The sequence below is a fragment of the Nerophis ophidion genome, linkage group LG07 (assembly GCF_033978795.1).
Source record: "Nerophis ophidion isolate RoL-2023_Sa linkage group LG07, RoL_Noph_v1.0, whole genome shotgun sequence".
In the NCBI taxonomy this organism is placed as follows: domain Eukaryota; kingdom Metazoa; phylum Chordata; class Actinopteri; order Syngnathiformes; family Syngnathidae; genus Nerophis; species Nerophis ophidion.
Window position 1 is genome coordinate 61003844 of NC_084617.1, and position 23825 is coordinate 61027668.

The 23825-nt window shown below is 42.2% G+C and overlaps 1 protein-coding gene across 3 annotated transcripts in view; it reads right to left on the reverse strand.

Annotated features, from left to right (window-relative positions):
* Positions 1-13527, reverse strand: part of LOC133556633 (probable E3 ubiquitin-protein ligase HECTD4) — a 56049-nt gene extending 42522 nt beyond the window's left edge. For all 3 annotated transcript variants that reach the window (XM_061906754.1, XM_061906753.1, XM_061906752.1), the window contains exons 1-5: positions 12885-13527; positions 2147-2700; positions 1249-1338; positions 1027-1154; positions 521-629 (exon numbers count right to left, since the gene is read on the reverse strand). In XM_061906754.1, coding sequence (XP_061762738.1) covers positions 521-629; positions 1027-1154; positions 1249-1338; positions 2147-2700; positions 12885-13031 — 1028 coding nt within the window. In that variant the 5' untranslated portion in view covers positions 13032-13527. The remainder of the gene's footprint in view (positions 1-520; positions 630-1026; positions 1155-1248; positions 1339-2146; positions 2701-12884) is intronic.
* Between the last annotated feature and the right edge of the window lie 10298 nt (positions 13528-23825).

A 23825-nucleotide genomic window follows, 5' to 3' on the forward strand; every position in this document is an offset into this window, starting at 1 on the left:
CTCAAACACATTTACACCACTTTATTCTTTTATGACGATTTTAACAAGTTAACTGAATGGCCAAACTTGTTACAGTCCCTGTCTGGTCATCCAAAAAGGACTTCTAAATGCACAGTAAGGTTGGGTGTGCATTGGCACAAAATAGCTTATATTTTTCATGACATCTCGCTGGTAAGATTAGAACAATACAAAATATAAAATCTATGAAACCCACGTCACAAACAGATCAAGTTGAGAATTTATATATGCTTTGTACTAGACAACCCTTACTGTGTTGATGAATTGCCTGTGTGATTGCTGAGTAAACCAGCCCAAAAGTGCAAATAATGAATATTTTTTTTCTTTGTTTGCAGATCCCGTTGTCAAATCATCTCATCAAAAAAAAAAAAAACATTTATTCAGGAAATAACTATACTGCTTTTTTGGGGAAATTTCAGGAAACAATGAGATGACGGATATATTTAGCATTCCTGTCACTCACTCTCATCTCAGAAGCCTGCAGAAGAATGTATCGTATTACCTGAGTGTCCCGTGTAAGCCGGATCCCAGCTTGCTCAGTCCTCTCCCAGAGGAGTTGGTGGTGTACAGATAAAGCCCGTCGGTGGCCAGACAGCGGCCCAGGTCAGTGTCTGTGAGACATGGAGAAAAAGGATTACAAGGGGTGAAAAGGACATATAGTTGGGATAAAAAGAAGAGCAGAATTAAGGTTTTAGATTACCTTGACTGATGTTTTAGGATAATTTGAGAAGTGCATTATTGATTTAGTAATTGTTTATAATATACATGCGCAAATATAGCTATAGTAATACGCCCTGTTCGGCTGCTATTATTCTGCGAGGTCAGCTTATCGATTGCTTAGGAGTGAGTCATCTCTGCCTTTGTCTGTTTTACATCGTAAAGTGCTTGTTTCCATGCTATACTGGATGCAGTGACTTCATGTTCATATATTGTGCATTAGGTTAAAACAAACAGCTAAAATTAAACAGTCGACTATAATAACGATTAGTGATTTACATGCGGTTTCACCTTTATTCTCAGCACCTCCTGGTGAGTTATCAGGTGTGGGTAGCATGTCCTCAAAACCCCAGGACACGCTGTGCTTTCCCCCAAGCAGGCATGATGAAGAGCCAGGGCCTCCTTCCAATAGTAAAAGCCTGAAGCAGGAGTGATGAAGAATACATCCATGTCAGTATATGTCACAATCACAAATACAGTCAATTATTAGGTGAATCACAGTTAAGTCCTCACCTGTACAGAACATCGGACACTGGTAGCTGGCCCAGATCAGACTGTTTCTGCAGCAGGTGCACTGTGTGGATGAAGGTCTTCAGAGATCCTCTGGTAAACAGTTTGGCAGATTATTCCAAAACCCCTCACTCAGTATTAGATAAAGGCACATTGTCATTTATTTTTAATCTGTAGAATTATGTTTTGCTTGAATTTCTGGAGCAGTTGGTTTGTAAGTTGGCATACTGTTTAGTAACTAAACAACTACATTTCTTTACATGTAAAGCTGCAGAGTGAAACGAGCAACTCATTTAATTTGGAGTACATCTAAAATTGAACCCTGAAGACATTGCAGCAATTCATATTCAAAGCAAAGCTTAACTACCCTCTTTCTATGTTGTTTTTTAACCCTCCAAACAGTGAATTTATAGAGCTGGATGACAACAAAAAATCTGTCTGTCCAAATACAGGATGGATAAGGAGTACAAGGTTCTGGTTTTGACAAGTCAAGATAAGTTGTCACCAGCAGATGCAAGTTGAAGTCTGACTGACAACACATAATGCTCTTACGTGGGCTGAAAGGACACGTTTACAGCTCACATGCTAAAGGTATACAAGGACCGACAAAAATAGATTCACTTTTGATTAAAAGCCACCTTTCATTACAGAAATTGAAAATTGTGCACTTATTAAAGATGTATCAATTAATAAAATCTCTCCTCCATGCTCAAAACAGAGCAGAAGATATGTAGAAACTGTCATGACATGCTGTTGTTTAAATAACAATATAAAATAATGCTATTTAGTCTGTTAATAAAAGGTACCTGTTTTATCGGAAAAGTGTTCTTAAATTAATTCTAAAATCTGGGGCTATGTAGAAGATCAAATAAAATGTATGTAAATATCTCTCTGGCCTCACCTGGCACAGGCAAGTGCAACCAGGGCAGCAGCAGCGTTTTCCCTTTGTCTGAGTGAGCGGAGAATCTGCATTTGAACCGGCCTTTGAATTTGGACGGACTCTGGAGCACCATCTTCCAGCCAAGAGCAAAGCAGCCCCTCCAAGCCATTTAGGCAGTCTGCAGGCTCCTTGCTGAGGCTGAGCGGTTGGCAATCTCGGAGACAGGCCAGCAGAACCTCTGCCGTGACCCCACAGAGTGCCGGGTCACTGCGGGTCTGCGACTGTAGAAGGGGAAAGACCAGCAGCAGGCCGACACGGGAGGTGAAGGGCGCCTGCTCGGGCTGCTGGAGCAGACCTTGTCTTTTGAGCAAAGCCAAGGTCTCCTCATCAGCACCCCCAGTTCCTTCTCGCTCCTGTTGCTCCTCCAGGGCCAGCTGCCGCTGCGCCCCCCACAGGCCACGCAGAGCATTGAGTCGGTATTCCAGCAGCCGGGCATAAGCGTTACTCTGGTTACCGCAGACAGCGCGTAGACGCTCTGCCAGCTCAACTGGGTTCTTCGTCTCAAAAGTTAGAATCTGAAATGAAGGAATACAATTCTAAAATATCTTATTATACAAACAATTTAACTGACATGAGAGAACAAGAGACATTTGGAAACCGATGGGTAAGCATGCCTCCATGCATAGCACTTTGTTTTATGAAATAGTGAGAAGATAATGTGCTTTATGTGCACTTAAGCAGCATTTCAGATATTGATTACAATGCAAGGCCTATGACTCAAGGACTAGAAAAAACATCTATCATACCATTTAGCAGGCACAGTTTGTATTGATTACATTTCGCTAACTCTACTAATGTTACAGTAATACATTTTAACTTGAGGCAGGGCCTTCTCTGCCTTGCTCTATAAAACACTGCATATGGAAAACAGTCAGCATTACAACGCCGATGAAAACAGTAATAAATGAGCGAGTCGGTGTGGAGCTGACTACGCGCAAGGTCAGAAAATCGAGGCAAATGGATTATAACAGTATGAAAACGTGATTACCCATCAGAAAAGTCTGATTTTGTTAACACTAAGGACAGCACTGGGTTTAGCTTCAAATGCCTGCATTATTAATAACATGACTTTCTATCCCATATGCTGTAAGGCCCATTAATGGCGATATTAACAAAAACATTTTATAACTAGCCTTTTGAAAGTGGCTGCAAGAACACCCCAATGTTAGCCAAAATTAGACCTGTATTTGCCCTGCCAAACTAAACTTACATTGTCAACATCAACCCACCGTCCAACACCTTTTAAACCAAAACAAAAGACCAGCTGTATATCATCATCACATCCGCAGCGTCCTCTCAACTTCTCAAACAAGAATAGGTTGTGCACTGCATATCTTGTGTTGATGAGGACAGCGACGAAATGTTCCGTATCCGTCAAAGTGACAAAGCAAAAAATTGATCTGTGCACTGCAATGAACCAAGCACACGCAGCAAGTGTCCATCCACACAATTTGTAAAATTGTACTAAACTGCAGTCAATTTTGAAAAAATAATTAATCATTTCAACATTGAAACAACAAGTGTGTGTGTGTGTTAGGGTTGTACAGTATACCGTGACTAACAAAATACAATCAACACATACGAGCGTTTTGACAGAAGACGTTCGTAATCTGTCAACATTCTCCTGGTTAATAAAGCGCAATATGGAGATATTTGTGCTTCAAAACAAATGATATATGTGAAGCTATAAACATGGAAGCGCCGCTCTGCAATCAGTGCTTTAAAACATACCTCGCCAAAAGTGGCAATACTTGAAATTCAGGTAAACATTTAAAGGACAAACATCTAAATCTGCACAAGGAGTTTAAAGACCGACAAGTAAGAACGTAGCTAACGAGCTCTCCTGTTGTGCCCATACAGATATGTAGAAGCCGCATACAGCTGGTTTGCCCGTTGCCAAATATTAGGATCATATTTGCGGAGTCAAAAACTGCCCGCTTTGCATAAACAAATGCAAGTGAATTTAATTAATTACATATCAAATTTCTACAATTTGTGTGTTGTCTTTAACAATGTGTGTTCCACCTGCTACAGGTCTTATCTGTGTAGTTTTAGCCATTGGTTTGCTTTTAGTATGTACTAATGATTGTATTTGTGTTGAAGCACACCTCATGAGTGGCAAACATAAGGTATGAAGAGTTGAATCCAATCAATAGCAATAAAGCTTTTTTACAGTATCCTAACCCAGTGCTTTTTTTTGAGCCAAGGCACATTTTTTCATTGAAAAAATCTCAAGGCACATCACCAGCAGAAATGTTTAAAAAGTCAATTTAGTAGCCTATACTGACAATATAAAACCCATCCATCCATTTTCTACCGCGTGTCCCTCCCGGGGTCGCTGGAGCCCATCCAATGGATAGTTATGGTGCATGGAGGGCATCCATGCATCACTAGTTATTTTGTCTCAAAGTAGATCTACAAAGCAATTAGCTCGCTGCTGCTACCCACTGATATGGAAGAGTATTACATGGTTGCGCTACTACTATTAAGGTCTATGTAAGTAAACTTTGATTGATTGACACTGATCTCTAGACAGCACAGACACTCAACAACGGCACAGTTTGTAACTATTGGTTTGCAAAAAATATTTTTACACCAATTAGGTGAAATTGTACAATTTCCCACAGCACACGAGACAATCTCTCAAAGCATACTTGTGTGCCACGGCACAGGGGTTGAAAAATACTGTTCTAATCTAATCCTAGATTATGGCAGGCTATATATGTAATCAGGTGCATAAAAATAGTTTTTAGGTTATGTACCTCAAACTAATTAGGGCCGCTGCTAGTATGACAAATGTATCACTATCATTTCCTTCTTAAACTACCGAAGTCTGGTGCTTTTGGTGTTGGGTCAGGCAGGGTGACTCCACCCAGTGCCTCCATTCACAAAGTACTATTCAAGCATTCAACCATTTTTGAGCAACATGCAAAGTACTCAACTCAAAGGATTTTGGAGATGTTAAAAGGTTTAGCAGGGTAATGGCTGAGTACGTTTGTATGGATTAAGTGCGAAAATATACAGTTGCAAAAACTGGATTTAGAAACCTTTCACAGCAAATTGTTTTTTGAGTGCAAACATATGTTTAACGTATCATAAGATTGTCTGTTAAAATAAAGCCATTAATAAAATAATTTTTGCTGCCCCCTTAATTCTAAAAACTATGGAAATGTATCAAATACATGTTGGTATTGGTAACGATAGCAAAACGCTAGTTTCTATGATTAGCGGCCCCAGCGACGCTTACACCCACAGAGACAAAGTGATTACTCACAAGTCTTCACTAAGTTTGTCTCAGTTTTTTCAATAAAGTAAAGCACCTAGCTGCTTAGACCGATGCAAAAGCAAGCATTGACATGCCAAATTTCATTCATCCTTTGATTAATTGACCGCCACCAGAAGATCGTCTAGTCTATTGGGTTTGTCTGTTTAATAATTAGCAACATAGCTCCAAAATATATGGGCGGACTTCAATTTAACTTTTCAGGAAATGTCAGAAACGGGATAAAGCGCAAGTGGATACATTTTTTGGGAGATGCAGATAATTGCAAGGATTTAAGAGTTTCTTTAAGAATTCTTTATTATTGGGAGATAGGGCCTGCCAGAGCTCTGCACTCACCTAAAGGTTTTCTGGTTTAATATTTTAGTCTTCGAGCTGCAAGACATCCACTTCAAGGCAAATAGAAAACGTGTTTATAACCGATGGGGCTTTTTTGACAACCTACAGAATGAGAATGGGGCGGCATAGCTCGGTTGGTAGAGTGGCCGTGCCAGCAACTTGAGAGTTGCAGGTTCGATTCCTGCTTGTGCCTTCATAGTTACCGCCGTTGTGTCCTTGGGCAAGACACTTTACCCACCTGCTCCCAGTGCCACCCACACTGGTATAAATGTAACTTAAATATTGGGTGTCACTATGTAAAGCGCTCTGAGTCACTTGAAAAAAGCGCTATATAAATATAATTCACACTAAATTCACTACAGAATGAGAGTGCGTTTTTTTCTGGCATAGCCTGGACTTTCTCAGACCCCATTTTGTTCTTTATCATTCAGTACGTTTCCATGCGTTAAATTAGTCTGATTTATGAAATAATTGTGTCTCTTCTATTTTCACACATACATGTCAATTCCCAGATTCCATATTTAATCTCTAATGCGACTGTCGGCCATAGACTGTGTGCCTCGCGCAACTGGGGGATAATGGAGTTATTTTCAGCTTGTTTAGCCATGTGGGAATGTAAATAAAAGAAGAGAATGTCAATTATTTTAGAAGAAGAGACCCCCAAGTTTCTGGACCTGAGCCACTCTGCCCCTTCATGCTAATAAGGTAGAGCTGGTTGAGTTCAAGATCTGGATCGAACCGATAACTACAACATTCCAATGCTATTTGGTGGTTTTAGTAATGTTTTAATGTGTTTAAATGACACTGGTGATTATTATGATCATCAGGGACATAAAAATAGATCACTATTTTTTTAACTGCTTTGACTATTTACTGTTAAAGTACCAATGACTGTCACACACACACTAGGTGTGGTGAAATTTGTCCTCTGCATTTGACCCATCCCCTTGCTCACCCCCTGGGAAGTGAGGGGAGCAGTGGGTAGCAGCAGGGAATCATTTTTGGTGAGTTAACCCCCAATTCCAACCCTTGATGCTGAGTGCCAAGCAGGGAGGTAATGGGTCCCATTTTTATTGTCTTCGGTATGACTCGGCCGGAGTTTGAACTCACAACCTACCGATCTCAGGGCGGTAGGTTGTGAGTTCACTCCAACCACGAGGCCACTGAGTAGGTCAAAGTAGTTCATGCAAACTACACAGAAAAATTATTTTCAATTGCTGATTTACATGTTAATGATCATCAATTGTTGTATATGGACGTTTAATTCTTACATCACTAAATGAAGTATGAATAACAATGTTGTTGCAGACGATTTGAATAAATAAAATCAATGCTGGCAGCAAGGTGGAACAGGGGTCAGTGCTGGTGCATCACAATAAGAATATCCTGGGTTTGATCCCTGGGCTTGGGGTCTTTCTATGTGGAGTTTGCATGTTCTCCCTGTGACTGCGTGGGTTCTCTCCGGGTACTCCGGCTTCCTCCCAGCTCCAGAGACATGCACCTGGGGATAGGCTGACTGGCAACATTAAATTGGCCCTAGTGTGAGAATGTGAGTGTGAATGTTGTCTGTCTATCTGTGTTGGCCCTGCGATGAGGTGACGACTGCCCGAATGCAGCTGCAAAGCGGAAGGTGGAATCGAACCAGAAACCAGGAAGGACGACTGCTCTGCCATCTAAGCCATGTCACCTTTATCAGATTAAAACTAGCAAAATAGTCACAATCCTTTACATGGAAACCTGGAACAATTTCTTCCAAGTGACTACGTTTCAAATTATGAAAATGACATGTAAGTTTTTTGTTTTTTTACTAAACTTTTATTTTGAAAGAGACTACAGGAAACAGAAGCACAACAACCACCTTACTGACAGAGGGTCGATAACAAGCAGGGCAGGGAAAGTTGCAAACGCTAGCGCTATCGTTGCCCAAGGACACAGCGGTCGAGAATAAGACGGCGGAAGGCGGAATCGAACCAGGAACCAGGAAGGACGACTGCTCTGCCATCTAAGCCACCCAACCACTATCAGTTTAAAACTAGCAAAATAGTCACAATCCTTTACATGGAAACCTGGAACAATTTCCTCCAAGTGACTATATTTCAAATTATGAAAATTACATGTAAGTTGTTTGTGTTTTACTAAGCTTTTATTTTGAAAGAGACTACAGGAAACAGCAGCACAACGACCACCTTACTGACAGAGGGTCGATAACAAGCAGGGCAGGGAAAGTTGCAAACGCTAGCGCTATCGTTATCGTTGCCCAAGGACCCACAGCCTTGACTAAGATGGCATAAGGCGGAATCGAACCAGGATCCAGGAAGGACGACTGCTCCGCCATCTAATCCACCCAACCACTATCAGTTTAAAACTAGCAAAATAGTCACAATCCTTTACATGGAAACCTGGAACAATTTTCTCCAAGTGACTACATTTCAAAATATGAAAATTACATGTAAGTTGTTTGTGTTTTACTAAGCTTTTATTTTGAAAGAGACTACAGGAAATAGCAGCACAACGACCACCTTACTGACAAAGGGTCGATAACAAGCAGGGCAGGGAAAGTTGCAAACCTTAGCGCTATCGTTATCCTTGCCCAAGGACACAGCCGCCGTGACTAAGACGGCGGAAGGTGGAATCAAACCAGGAACCAGGAAGGACGACTGCTCTGCCATCTAAGCCACGCAACCATTATCAGCTTAAAACTAGCAAAATAGTCACAATAATTTACATGGAAACATGGAACAATTATTTCCAAGTGACTATGTCTCAAATTATGAAAATTACATGTAAGTTGTTTTTTACTAAACTTTTATTTTGAAAGAGACTACAGGAAACAGCAGCACAACGACCACCTTACTGACAAAGGGTCGATAACAAGCAGGGCAGGGAAAGTTGCAAACCTTAGCGCTATCGTTATCGTTGCCCAAGGACACAGCAGCCGTGACTAAGATGGCATAAGGCGGAATCGAACCAGGAACCAGGGAGGACGACTTCCCCGCCATCTACGCCACGCAACCATTATCAGTTTAAAACTAGCAAAATATTCACAATAATTTACATGGAAACCTGGAACAATTACTTCCAAGTGACTATGTGTCAAATTATGAAAATTACATGGGTTCCCTCCGGGTTCTCCGGCTTCCTCCCACTCCAGGGGACGGCGTGGCGAAGTTGGGAGAGTGGCCGTGCCGGCAATCTGAGGGTTACTGGTTCAATCCCCACCTTCTACCATCCTAGTCACGTCGGTTGTGTCCTTGGGCAAGACACTTCACCCCTGCTCCTGATGGGTCCTGGTTAGCGCCTTGCATGGCCACTCCCGCCATCAGTGTGTGAATGTGTGTGTGAATGGGTGAATGTGGAAATACTGTCAAAGCGCTTTGGGCTCCTTAAAAAGGGGTAGAAAAGCGTTATACAAGTACAACCATTTACCATTACTACCAAAAACATGCACCTGGGGATAGGTTGATTGGAACACTAAATTGACCCTAGTGCAGAGTTTTTTAACTTGGGTTCGATCGAACCCTAGGGGTTCGGTGAGTCGGCCTCAGGGGTTCGGCGGAGCCTCTGCCGGGGAGGTCAAGACACACCCGACTCATCGTGTAAATAAAAACTTCTACCGGTCGGCGTATTTCGAATACAGCAAAAGAGCAGAAGTCACACTGTGTGTAATTTGTTATGAGTTAATTAACTGTGTAGGTTTTGTTCTTTGAACGAGCTGATGATCATGCATGGTTCATTTTGTGCACCAGTAAAAAAAAAAAACATAACTTTGTCTTGAATTTGAAAAATGCATATAAACATATATTTTTACTAAAGAAGGGTTCGGTGAATGCGCATATGAAACTGGTGGGGTTCGGTACCTCCAACAAGGTTAAGAACCACTGCCCTAGTGTGAGAATATGAGTGTGAATGTTGTCTGTCTATCAGTTTTGGCCCTGCGATGAGGTAGTGACTTGTCCAGTGTGTACGCCCCCTTCCGCCCGAATGCAGCTGAGTTAGGCTCCAGCGACCCTCCGCAACCCCAAAAAGGGACAAGAGGTAGAAATTGGATGGACATGTAAGTTTTTACTAAGCTTTTATTTAGAAAGAGACTAGAGGAAACAGAAGCACAACGACCACTTTACCGACGGAGGGTCAATAACCAGCAGGGCAGGGAAAGTTGAAAACGCTATTGCTGTCGTTACTGTTGCCCAAGGACACAGCGGCCGTGACTAAGATGGCGGAAGGCGGAATCGAACCAGGAACCTTCAAGTTGATCGACAGCTGCTCTACCATCTAAGCCACGCCACCTAGTTTAGTCTTTATTTGAAAGGACAATGCACAGAAACATTCAGCTCAAATACAGATATGTTTTGTACCAGATTAAATAGCTAATTTCCATCTGCAGTCCCTGCTCCCTACCTCTCCTCAGTATCCTAGTGGTTAGATTGTCCGCCCTGAGATCGGTAGGTCGTGAGTTCAAACCCCAGCCGAGTCATACTGTGGTAAGCATTTCACCAATGTCGCGCATTTTGCAAATTTGGACGCGATCTAACAGCAAAACAGTCTCCCAACACTGCGTAGATGGAATCAAGGCCTATTTATCCAAGCGTGAGTGTTGGGAAATGAAGGTGTTTGGCGAGGGAAGTTTGGATTCAGGCCGGGTGGCCTATTTCAAGATCCAGGTAACCCTACATTATTATATTTTATAAATAGGAAACCAAGTTGTGGTAGTAGTTTAGTCAGTAGTTTAGTCGTGGATGTACACCAGGGGTGTCAAACTCAAATACCGAGTGGGACAAAATTTAAAACTGAACAAAGCCGCGGGTCAAGGTTGAACAAATTAACCTTTTAATAGGGACCCAAACAAGTTTTGCAATGAATATTGAACAAGCAAGGCTTAAATAGGGCAGCACGGTGGAACAGGGGTTAGTGCATCTGCCTCACAATACGAAAATCCTGAGTAATCCTGGGTTTAATCCCGGGCTCGGGATTTGCATGTTCTCCCCGTGACTGCGTGGGTTCCCCTCCGGGTACTCGGGCTTCCTCCCATGGAACAGACAGAGCTTATATAACGTAATAGTGCAAAATCAACTTTCAAAAAACAAACGAAAAAACATCAGTGGTATATTAAATTAAATGTAATTTAAAAAATGAATGCCTCTTTTCTATTTGCAGGCTTCTGAGGTAAATATCATCATTAACTTTTTCCACAGGCTAATAAATTCGAAAATAAAAAAAACATTAGGTGGGCGGGGTTTGGTGGTAGCGGGGCGTGTATATTGTAGCATTCCGGAAGAGTTAGTGCTGCAAAGGAGTTTGGGCATTTGTTCTGTTGTGTTTATGTTGTGTTACGGTGCGGGTGTTCTCCCGAAATGTGTTTTTTCATTCTTGTTTGGTGTGGGTTCACAGTGTGGCGCATATTTGTAACAATGTTAAAGTTGTTTATACGGCCACCCTCAGTGTGACCTGTATGGCTGTTGACCAAGTATGTGTGTGTGAAAGCCGCATATATTATGTGACTTGGCCAGCACGCTATTTATATGGCGGAAAAGAGGACGTCACGGCATGTTGTAGAGCAGGGGTAGGGAACCTATGGCTCTCGAGCCAGATGTGGCTCTTAAGATGACTGCACCTGGCTCTCAGATAAATCTTAGCTGAGATTGCTTGACACGGTAAGTAATGAATAATTCCGCTGGTAATCACACTGTCAAAAATAACGTTCAAAATATAAAACATTTTCATGCATTTTAATCCATCCATCCGTTTTCTACGACACCTGTTCAACAAGTTGCGTTATTGGTAAGAAGTATTCTATTTATTGTTGGTTAGCTTCAGAATAACAATGTTATTAAAAATAATAAGAGACCTGTTATACTCAGAAAATGTTGGTCTTCTTTGAAAATGCACGCATTTAGTTGGATTCAGTCTTAAAAAAATATTATATGGCTCTCACGGTAATACTTTTTAAAATATTTGGCTCTCTCGGCCAAAAAAGTTCCCGACCCCTGTTGTAGAGGACAGTGCCTTTAAGGCACGCTCCCAATATTGTTGTCCGGGTGGAAATCGGGAGCGTAGTTGCCCAGGGAGATTTTCGGGAAGGGCACTAAACTTCGGGAGTCTACCGGGAAAATCGGGAGGGTTGACAAGTATGAGTATTAGCGGTGAATGTGGTGTTACCGGCGGGCCAGCTCTAATGTTAATTTGATATTGCCTCAAGGGCCAAATGAAATTAAACGGCGGGCCAAATTTGAGAGTTTGACACCCATGATGTACACTGTGTAGTGATGAATCCAATAAACATTTGATTTGATTTGACTTTGATTTGACATTAAATTTGCAAAACGCGGTTGCACATTTTGCAAATCGCGCCCATTGTTATTGTGCTTACAACAATACCATCCATCCATCCATTTCCTACCGCTTATTCCCTTTTGGGGTCGCGGGGGCGCTGGCGCCTATCTCAGCTACAATCGGGCGGAAGGCAGGGTACACCCTGGACAAGTCGCCACCTCATCGCAGGGCCAACACAGATAAACAGACAACATTCACACTCACATTCACACACTAGGGCCGATTTAGTGTTGCCAATCAACCTATCCCCAGGTGCATGTCTTTGGAAGTGGGAGGAAGCCGGAGTACCTGGAGGGAACCCACGCATTCACGGGGAGAACACGCAAACTCCACACAGAAAGATCCCAAGCCTGGATTTGAACTCAGGACTGCAGGAACTTCGTATACCAAAGACGATAAAAATGGGACCCATTACATCCCTGCTTGGCACTCAGCATCAAGTTGAATTAAAAAATTGCATATAAGTTTGTTTTTCACAAAACTTTTATTTTGAAAGAGACTACAGGAAACAGCAGCACAACGACCACCTTACTGACAGAGGGTCGATAACAAGCAGGGCAGGGAAAGTTGCAAACGTTAGCGCTATCGTTATCACCAAGGGTGTGTTGCCGCAGACAGTCCAAACACATGTTTCACCTAAAGAACACAGCCAAAAAAGGCACCACTGTCATGACGCCATTTTTTTCTTCCCCCCCATTTCCAAAACATGAACAAAGGCAAGCCTTTCTGGGTGTGTGCTGTCTCACTCACCTCCTGCTCGGCGTCTCCCTGCTCCGACACACCGATTTCACTGGGCAGCTCGGCCAGATCCGTGACTCGAATGAGTCCGTCGTGGAGGAAAATGGTTTCCTCCTTCACCGAAAGCCACTGGGAAGAGTCCACTGTCCCGGAGCCCATCGCTCTCTCCTCCGACAGCGATGCCAAAGGGGTCGGACATTAAAGATTCAGTAAGAGAATGACAGAAAACGCCCTGGCTGATACGGCGAGGACGCGGATACTGTCGACCCGCCCGCCTTGCTCGGACAGAAGACGCAACTACACGCTAACGTCCGGTAGTCCAGACCGCGAGCACGGAGCTATAAGGCCGGTACTCCTCGCACGCATGTCGGCCCGCGTCTGCCGCTATCCCCGCCAGCTAAGCGGGCGGCGTCCTTACCAGTTACCGAGCAGAGTGGGCGTGACACTGGAACTAAAGCCCTTATTGCACCGTGTCCTTCGAACGCCAGTCGCTTCGGGACGGACTCCGCGTCCGTCGTCGGTAATTACGGGCACCGCATCAAGCCTGTCCGTCCGAGGGCCTCCATCCGCTGTGTTGGTGGCTGGAGACGGCGGTGAGAGTCCCAGCTGTCAGTGCGACGCCATGTTTCCCAGAGCAATGAGCTCCTCCCAGCATGCACCGCGGGCCACAAAATGACCTGTCAAGTGTCGTAAGGCCCATCCATCCATCCATAATCTACCGCTTATTATCTTTGGGTTTGCGGAGGGGCGCCTATCTCAGCTACAATCGGGCGGAAGGCAGCGTACACCCTGGACAAGTCACTACCTCATCGCAGGTGTCGTAAGGCCATGTTGTTATTAATCAACAAGGCAATTACAAACCCTGTTTCCATATGAGTTGGGAAATTGTGTTAGATGTAAATATAAACGGAATACAATGATTTGAAAATAATTTTCAACTCATATTCAGTTGAATATGCTACAAAGACAACATATTTGATGTTCAAACTGATAAAAAAATTTTTTTTGCAACTAATCATTAACTTTTGAATTTGATGCCAGCAACACGTGAAAAAGAAGTTGGGAAAGGTGGCAATAAATACTGATAAAGTTGAGGAATTCTCATCTGTCAAGCCCATCCATCCATCCATTTCCTACCGCTTATTACCTTTTTTGGGGTTGGGGGGGGGGGGGGCGCTGGCGCCTATCTCAGCTACAATCGGGCGGCAGGCAGCATACACCCTGGACAAGTCGCCACCTCATCGCAGGTGTCGTAAGGCCATGTTGTTATTAATCAACAAGGCAATTACAAACCCCGTTTCCATATGAGTTGGGAAATTGTGTTAGATGTAAATATAAACGGAATACAATGATTTGCAAATCCTTTTCAACCCATATTCAGTTGAATATGCTACAAAGACAACATATTTGATGTTCAAACTGATAAAAAAAAAATGTTTTGCAACTAATCATTAACTTTAGAATTTGATGCCAGCAACACGTGACAAAGAAGTTGGGAAAGGTGGCAATAAATACTGATAAAGTTGAGGAATTCTCATCCGTCAAGCCCATCCATCCATCCATTTCCTACCGCTTATTACCTTTTTTGGGGTCGGGGTGGCGCTGGCGCCTATTTCAGCTATAATCGGGCAGAAGGCAGGGTACACCCTGGACAAGTCGCCACCTCATCGCAGGTGTCGTAAGGCCATGTTGTTATTAATCAACAAGGCAATTTTACAAACCCCGTTTCCATATGAGTTGGGAAATTGTGTTAGATGTAAATATAAACGGAATACAATGATTTGCAAATAATTTTCAACTCATATTCAGTTGAATATGCTACAAAGATAACATATTTGATGTTCAAACTGATATAACATTTTTTTTTTGCAAATAATCATTAACTTTAGAACTGAATGCCAGCAACACGTGACAAAGAAGTTGGGAAAGGTGGCAATAAATACTGATAATGTTGAGGAATTATCACCTGTCAAGCCCATCAATCCATCTTCTACCGCTTATTCCCTTTTTTGGGGTCGGGGTGGCGCTGGCGCCTATCTCAGCTACAATCGGGCGGAAGGCAGGGTACACCCTGGACAAGTCGCCACCTCATCGCAGGTGTCGTAAGGCCATGTTGTTATTAATCAACAAGGCAATTACAAACCCTGTTTCCATATGAGTTGGGAAATTGTATTAGATGTAAATATAAATGGAATACAATGATTTGAAAATCATTTTCAACCCATATTCAGTTGAATATGCTACAAAGACAACATATTTGATGTTCAAACTGATAAAAAACAAGATTGTTTGCAACTAATCATTAACTTTAAAATTTGATGCCAGCAACACGTGACAAAGAAGTTGGGAAAGGTGGCAATAAATACTGATAAAGTTGAGGAATTCTCATCTGTCAAGCCCATCCATCCATCCATTTCCTACCGCTTATTCCCTTTTTTGGGGTCGCGAGGGGCGCTGGCGCCTATCTCAGCTACAATCGGGCGGAAGGCAGTGTACACCCTGGACAAGTCTCACTTCATCGCAGGTGTCGTAAGGCCATGTTGTTATTAGTCAACGCGGCAATTATATACATTTGTAGATGAAGTGAATTATAGTTATATAGCGCTTTACATAATGAAACCCAATATATAAATTACATATAAACCATCCTTCCATCTTCTTCCGATTATCCGAGGTCGGGTCACGGGGGCAGCAGCCTAAGCAGGGAGGCCCAGACTCTCCACTCCCCAGCCACTTCGTCCAGCTCTTCCTGGGGAATCCCGAGGCATTCCCAGGCCAGCCAATCCATTCCATTACCATTAATGGATTAACGTGGACCCCGACTTAAACAAGTTGAAAAACTTATCCGGGTGTTACCATTTGGTGGTCAATTGTACGGAATATGTACTGAACTGTGCAATCTACTAATAAAAGTTTCAATCAATCAATCAATCAATCAATCAATCAATCAATCAATCAATTCCATCCATCCATCCATCCATCCATTTCTACCGCTTATTTTCTTTTGGGGTCGCGGGGGGCGCTGGCGCTTATATCAGCTACAATCGGGCAGAAGGCGAGGTACATCCTGGACAAATCGCCACCTCATCGCAGGGCCAACACAGATAGACAGACAACATTCACACTCACATTCACACACTAGGGCCAATTTAGTGTTGCCAATCAACCTATCCCCAGGTGTATCAATTCCAATCCACTTTATTTGTATAGTACATTTAAACAACATAAATGTTTCCAAAGTGCTGCACAACAATATTAAAAACAATATTAAAATATCCTTAGCTTCACCAATGACTGAATAAAAAATAAAAACAATATAAAAAAAAGAAAAAAAAAGATTAAAAACAATTTTAAAGGCCTACTGAAACCTACTACTACCGACCACGCAGTCTGATAGTTTATATATCAATGATGAAATATTAACATTGCAACACATGCCAATACGGCCTTTTTAGTTTACTAAATTACAATTTTACATTTCGCACAAAGTATCCTGTTGAAAACGTCGGTATGCTGATGCGTATGATGAAGCGCGCGGGTGACGTCTCGGGTTGTAGCGGACAATTTTTCCAGCCCGATCTAAGCTATAAGTAGTCTGCTTTAATCGCATAATTACACGGTATTCTGGACATCTGTGTTGCTGAATCTTTTGCAATTTGTTCAATTAAAAATGGAGAAGTCAAAGAAGAAAGATGTAGGTGGGGAGCGGTGTATTGCAGCTGCCTTTAGGAACACAAACACAGCCAGTGTTTCCTTGTTTACATTCCCCAAGGTGAAGCTTTAATATGGAACAGAGCGGTCAAGCGAACAAGGTTCCAGACCACATGTCAACCGGCATGTTTCGGTGAGAAAATTGTGGTAATAAGTCGGCTCTTACCGTAGACATGAGCGGAGCTTGCGTCGTTCTTCCTGCAGCTGTCAAAGAGGCAGCTGCATGGCTTCCCTCAGTGACATTTGCGGTCACCACACCCGTAGGGATTTTCCAGAATTATCCTAGTAAATGTGTTTAATAACTTCTGAATCGCTCCCACTGCCCTCGCCTTTTTTTTTCTAGTCCTTCACTCTCACTTTCCTCATCCACAAGTCTTTCATCCTCGCTCAAATTAATGGGGAAATCGTCGCTTTCTCGGTCCGAATTGCTCTCGCTGCTGGTGGCCATGATTGTAAACAATGTGAGGATGTGAGGAGCTCCACAACCCATGACATCACGCGCACATTGTCTGCTACTTCCAAAAGTTGCGAACTTTATCGTCGATGTTCTCTACTAAATCCTTTCGGCAAAAATATGGCAATATCGCGAAATGATCAAGTATGACACATAGAATGGACCTGCTATCCCCATTTAAATAAGAAAATCTCATTTCAGTAGGCCTTTAATTTCAAGACAATAAAGTTGCACAATAAGTCACAGAAGTTATGGTAGAAGTATCAGTACAAGTAGAAGTACAGTAGTCAAATACAATACCAGTGCAATAGGGACGGCGTGGCGCGGTGGTAGAGTGGCCGTGCTCAACCTGAGGGTCCCTGGTTCACATCCCACCTAGTACCAACCTCGTCACGTCCGTTGTGTCCTGAGCAAGACACTTCACCCTTGCTCCTGATGGGTGCTGGTTGGCGCCTTGCATGGCAGCTCCCTCCTTCAGTGTGTTAATGTGTGTGTGAATGGGTAAATGTGGAAGTAGTGTCAAAGCGCTTTGAGTACCTCGAAGGTAGAAAAGCGCTATACAAGTACAACCCATTTAATATCAGATAGTGTAACAATATATACCAGTGGTTCTCAAATGGGGGTACTTGAAGGTATGCCAAGGGGTACGTGAGATTTTTTTTTAAACATTGTAAAAATAGCAACAATTCAAAAATCCTTTATAAATATATTTATTGAATAATAATTCAACAAAATATGAATGTAAGTTCATAAACTGTGAAAAGAAATGCAACAATGCAATATTCAGTGTTGACATCTAGATTTTTTTTGGACATGTTCCATAAATATTGATGTTAAAGATTTCTTTTTTTGTGAAGAAATGTTTAGAATGAATTTCATGAATCCAGATGGATCTCTATTACAATCCCCAAAGAGGGCACTTTAAGTTGATGATTACTTCTTTGTGTAGAAATCTTTATTTATAATTGAATCACTTGTTTATCCTTCAACAAGTTTTTAGTTATTTTTATATCTTTTTTTCCAAATAGTTCAAGAAACACCACAACAAATGAGCAATATTTTGCACTGTTATACAATTTAATAAATAAGAAACTGATGACATAGTGCTGTATTTTACTTATTTATCTCTTTTTGTCAACCAAAAATACTTTGCTCTGATTAGGGGGTACTTGAATTTCAAAAATGTTCACAGGGGGTACATCACTGAAAAAAGGTTGAGAACAACTGGTATATACAGTATATACAGTATAGGAAGCGGGCTTCACGGTGGCAGAGGGGTTAGTGCGTCTGCCTCACAATAAGAAGTTCCTGCAGTCCTGGGTTCAAATCCAGGCTTGGGATTTTTCTGTGTGGAGTTTGCATGTTCTCCCCGTGAATGCGTGGGTTCCCTCCGGGTACACCGGCTTCCTCCCACTTCCAAAGACATGCACCTGGGGATAGGTTGATTGGCAACACTAAATTGGCCCTAGTGTGTGAATGTGAGTGTGAATGTTGTCTGTCTATCTGTGTTGGCCCTGCGATGAGGTGGCGACTTGTCCACCGATTGTAGCTGAGATAGGCGCCAGCGCCCCCCGCGACCCCAAAAGGGAATAAGCGGTAGAAAATGGATGGATGGATGGACAGTATAGGAAGCAATAAATGTTAAGGTTTCTACAGTTCTTTGGCAGTTGAGTAGTGACAGTAGTATGAACAATGTAATAGAACAGTATGACTTCTTTATACTCTCGTTTTTACATTATTTTTACATTATTTACAATCATTGAATGAAGAGTATTGTAGTGCGGTAATTACAGTGGTAAGCAAAATGATTATTGTGCGTGCGATGTTGTGCAATTGTGATGAGTGTTAATCAGCGGTGCAGTTGAGCAGTCTGATGGCTTGGGGATAGAAGCTCCTCCTGAGTCTCTCTGTGTTGACCTTGAGACTCCGGCCGCGCTTGCCTGACTGAAGCAGTGAGAAAAGACAGTTTTTTGGGTAGCTAGAGTCCCTCACAATCCTCTTGGCCTTGGATCTACACCGCCTGGTGTGTAGCGCATTTAAACAACATAAATGTTTCCAAAGTGCTGCACAACAATATTAAAAACAATATTAAAATATCCTAAGCGCCACCAATGACTGAATAAAAAATAAAACCAATATAAAAATAATAAAATAAATAAGATTAAAAACAATTTTAAAGGGTAAAACCAATTAAAACAATAAATATTTTTTTTTTTTTTAAAAACACAGAAAACACAGTGGACCACCCAACTCACGTAGTGTTAAAAGCCAAAGAATAAAAGTGGGTTTTAAAGGGGAACATTATCACAATTTCAAAAGGGTTAAAAACAATAAAAATCAGTTCCCAGTGACTTGTTGTATTTTTTGAAGTTTTTTTCAAAATTTTACCGGTCCCCGAATAGCCCTAAACAAAGCTGTAAAGTGCTTGATTTTTGCTATTTGCAATGAGACTATCCATTTCCCTGTGACGTCATACAGTGCTGCCAATGTCAACAAACAATGGCAGATACCACAGCAAGATATAGCGACATTAGCTCGGATTAAGACTCTGATTTCAGCGGTTTAAGCGATTCAACAGATTACGCATGTATTGAAACGGATGGTTGGAGTATGAAAGTATTGAAGAAGAAACTGAAGCTATTGAGCGAATAGCTATTAACGCTATTCATAGCCATAGCATGGCCGAATAGCTGCGTTAGCATCGCCGGTAAAATGTGCGGACCAAACGATCAGGACTTTCGCATCTCGTGACACTGGAGCAACTTAAATCCTTCGATTGGTAAGTGTTTTTTTCGTATTAAATGTGGGTGGAAGGAAACGTAATATAGTTGCAAATGCATCTGCAGGTTATCCATACATCTCTGTGCCGTGTCTGCTTTAGCACCGCCGGTAAATAGCATGATAGCATGATTAGCATAGCATGTTAGCATTGATTAGCTGGCAGTCAACATCAACAAAACTCACCTGTGTGAATTCGTTGACTTTGTAGTTGCAAATGCATCTGCAGGTTATCCATACATCTCTGTGCCATGTCTGCCTTAGCACCGCCGGTAAATAGCATGTTAGCGTCGATTAGCATAGCATGTTAGCATCGATTAGCTGGCAGTCACGCCGCGACCAAATATGTCTGATTAGCACATAAGTCAACATCAACAAAACTCACCTTTGTGATTTCGTTGAATTTATCATTGCAAATGCATCTGCAGGTTATCCATACATCTCTGTGCCATGTCTGTCATCGCCGGTAAAATGTGGAGACACTTTGGTACATTCAATGGGGGTCTGGCGGCAGACACTTTCGCATCTTCGGGCCAGTTGTGCAACTTGAATCCCTCCCTGTTAGTGTTGTTACACCCTCCGACAACACACAACTGAGGCATGATGTCTCCATGGTTCCAAAAAATAGTCAAAAAAACGGAAAATAACAAAGCTGAGACCCGGTGTTTGTAATGTGTTGAAAATGAAAATGGCGGCTGTATTACCTCGGAGACGTCATGTTCTGACGTCATCGCAAAAGAACGATAAACAGAAAGGCGTTTAATTCGCCAAAATTCACCCATTTAGAGTTCGGAAATCGGTTAAAAAATATATGGTCTTTTTTCTGTACCATCAAGGTATATATTGACGCTTGCATAGGTCTGGTGATAATGTTCCCCTTTAGGACGAGACTTAAAACACTCCACTGTGGGAGCAGTTCTAACATGGAGGGGCAGAGTGTTCCAGAGCTTAGGTCCGACCACAGAGAAGGACCTGTCTCCTCTGGTTTTAAGACCAGTTTTGTAAAATAAAATCATAATTTCATATAAGATATATGGACCGCTCGCTTGTGTACCGGTTGGGGACATCTCTTCGCTTGCTGATCCGCCTCCGCTTGGGATGGTTTCCTGCTGGCTCCACTATGGACGGGACTCTCGCTACTATATTGGATCCACTTTGGGCTGGACTCTCACTGTTATGTTGGATCCACTACGGATTGGACTTTCACAATATCATGTTAGACCCGCTCGACATCCATTGCTTTCAGTCCCCTAGGGCATTGGTTCTCAAGTGGGGGTACGCGTACCCCTGGGGGTACTTGAAGGTATGCCAAGGGGTACGTGGGATTATTTTTAAATATTCTAAAAAATAGCAACAATTAAAAAATCCTTTATAAAAATATTTATTGAATATACTTCAACCAAATATGAACGTAAGTTCATAAAATATGAAAAGAAATGCAACAATGCAATATTCAGTGTTGACAGCTAGATTTTTTGTTGACCTGTTGCATAAATATTGATGTTAAAGAATTCTTTTTTTGTGAAGAAATGTTTAGAATGAATTTCATGAATCCAGGTGGATCTCTATTACATTCCCCAAAAAGGGCACTTTAAGTTGATGATTACTTCTATGTGTAGAAATCTTTATTTATAATTGAATCACTTGTTTATCTTTCAACAAGTTTTTTAGTTATTTTTGTATCTTTTTTTCCAAATAGTTCAAGAAAGACCACTACAAATGAGCAATATTTTTGCACTGTTATACACTTAAATAAATCAGAAACTGATGACACAGTGCTGTATTTTACTTCTTTATCTATTTTTTTCAACCAAAAATGCTTTGCTCTGATTAGGGGGTACTTGAATTTAAAAAATGTTTACAGGGGGTACATCACTGAAAAAAGGTTGAGAACCACTGCCCTAGGGGGAGGGGGGTTGCCCACATATGCGGTCCTCTCCAAGGTTTCTCATAGTCATCATTGTCACTGTCCCCGACGTCCCACTGGGTGTGAGTTTTTCCTTGCCCTTATGTGGGCTCTACCGAGGATGTCGTTGTGGTTTGTGCAGCCCTTTGAGACACTTGTGATTTAGGGCTATATAAATAAACATTGATGATTGATATAAGTAGGGGGTGAAAACTCCTTCTCTCCATCAGTTTGGGGGGTCCTTGTCCTGGAAAATGTTGAGGACCCCTGCTTCAGAATCCATTGTTGCCGTACCTTCTCAGTCCGTAATTATGAAAGCCGGCTTCGATGTCAATTTTCTTCCCAAGCCTTAGGCAGCGAGCAGGATTTTGTCTTTTCCTCTTGTCGCCTGAATTTCTCACCCCAGCCACATCTTTCTCATGGCTCTTCCTCTGAGCTTCAAGTAGGTCAAAAGCTTTGCTGAATCCCGCCGAAGAGATGGAAAGGAAATATATTTTTATCAACCAAACAAAAACCAGCCTAATAATCTCAGACAGAAACCGTTTTAGTTAAGAGTGACGTTGCCTTATCAAGCACTGTCACGGTCCGGGGCTGCTTAAGTGCTGCCAGCACTGGGGTGCTGCGGTTCATTAAAAGAAATGCAATTTCCAACAAGTACTGTGACATTTATGAGGCGCAGCAATATCTCCTCCAACATAATGATGAGCCCAAACATTGTTGAGGAAGACAAATAAGCCCAAGTAGGTCTGCTTCACACCTGAACCCATTTAAGCACCTGTGGGGCATCCTAAAGCAATGGGTGGAGGTGCGCCAGGTTTCCAGAATCCAACAATTATGGGCAATTAGGGGCCGGAATGTGGTAGAAATGTTTGTGTTATTTATATTTCTGTAGTCCTGCTTATATTATTAAGTTAAATTAATAATTTGTTGTTTGATGAATAGTTGGGCCTACTGTGCAACCGCACTTTGGTGTTGGTCATTATTGTTGTGGTAGCTATGTTTGTGTTATTTATATATCTCTATATATATGCCCTTAAAGCTGACCAACACGCCGGACTGTAGTCAGCTGGAGGCGTGTCTTAATTAAATTAAACAATGGATGTCCGCTAAGTTTTTTGCAACTCAACGCCAAAAAAACGGAAATGCTGATTATCGGTCCTGCTAGACACCGACCTCTATTTAATAGTACAACTTTAACATTTGACAACCAAACAATTAAACAAGGCGACTCAGTAAAGAATCTGGGTATTATCTTCGACCCAACTCTCTCCTTTGAGGCACACATTAAAAGCGTTACTAAAATGGCCTTCTTTCATCTCCGTAATATCGCGAAAATTCGCTCCATTCTGTCCACTAAAGACGCTGAGATCATTATCCATGCGTTTGTTACGTCTCGCCTCGATTACTGTAACGTATTATTTTCGGGTCTCCCCATGTCTAGCATTAAAAGATTACAGTTGGTACAAAATGCGGCTGCTAGACTTTTGACAAGAACAAGAAAGTTTGATCACATTACGCCTGTACTGGCTCACCTGCACTGGCTTCCTGTGCACTTAAGATGTGACTTAAAGGTTTTAATACTTACGTATAAAATACTAGACGGTCTAGTTCCATCCTATCTTGCCGATTGTATTGTACCATATGTCCCGGCAAAATATCTGCGTTCAAAGGACTCCGGCTTATTAGTGATTCCCAAAGCCCAAAAAAAGTCTGCGGGCTATAGAGCGTTTTCATTTCGGGCTCCAGTACTCTGGAATGCCCCCCCGGTAACAGTTCGAGATGCTACCTCAGTATAAGCATTTAAGTCTCACCTTAAAACTCATTTGTATACATTAGCCTGTAAATAGACTCCATTTTTAGACCAGTTGATCTGCCATTTCTTTTCTTTTTCTCCTATGTCCCACTCTCCCTTGTGGAGGGGTCCGGTCCGATCCGGTGGCCATGGATGACATACTGGCTGTCCAGAGTCGGGACGCAGGGTGGACCGCTCGCCTGTGTATCGGCTGGGACATCTCTGCGTTGCTGATCCGCCTCCGCTTGGGATGGTTTCCCGCTGGCTCCGCTTGAACGGGACTTTTGCTGCTGTGTTGGATCCGCTTTGGAC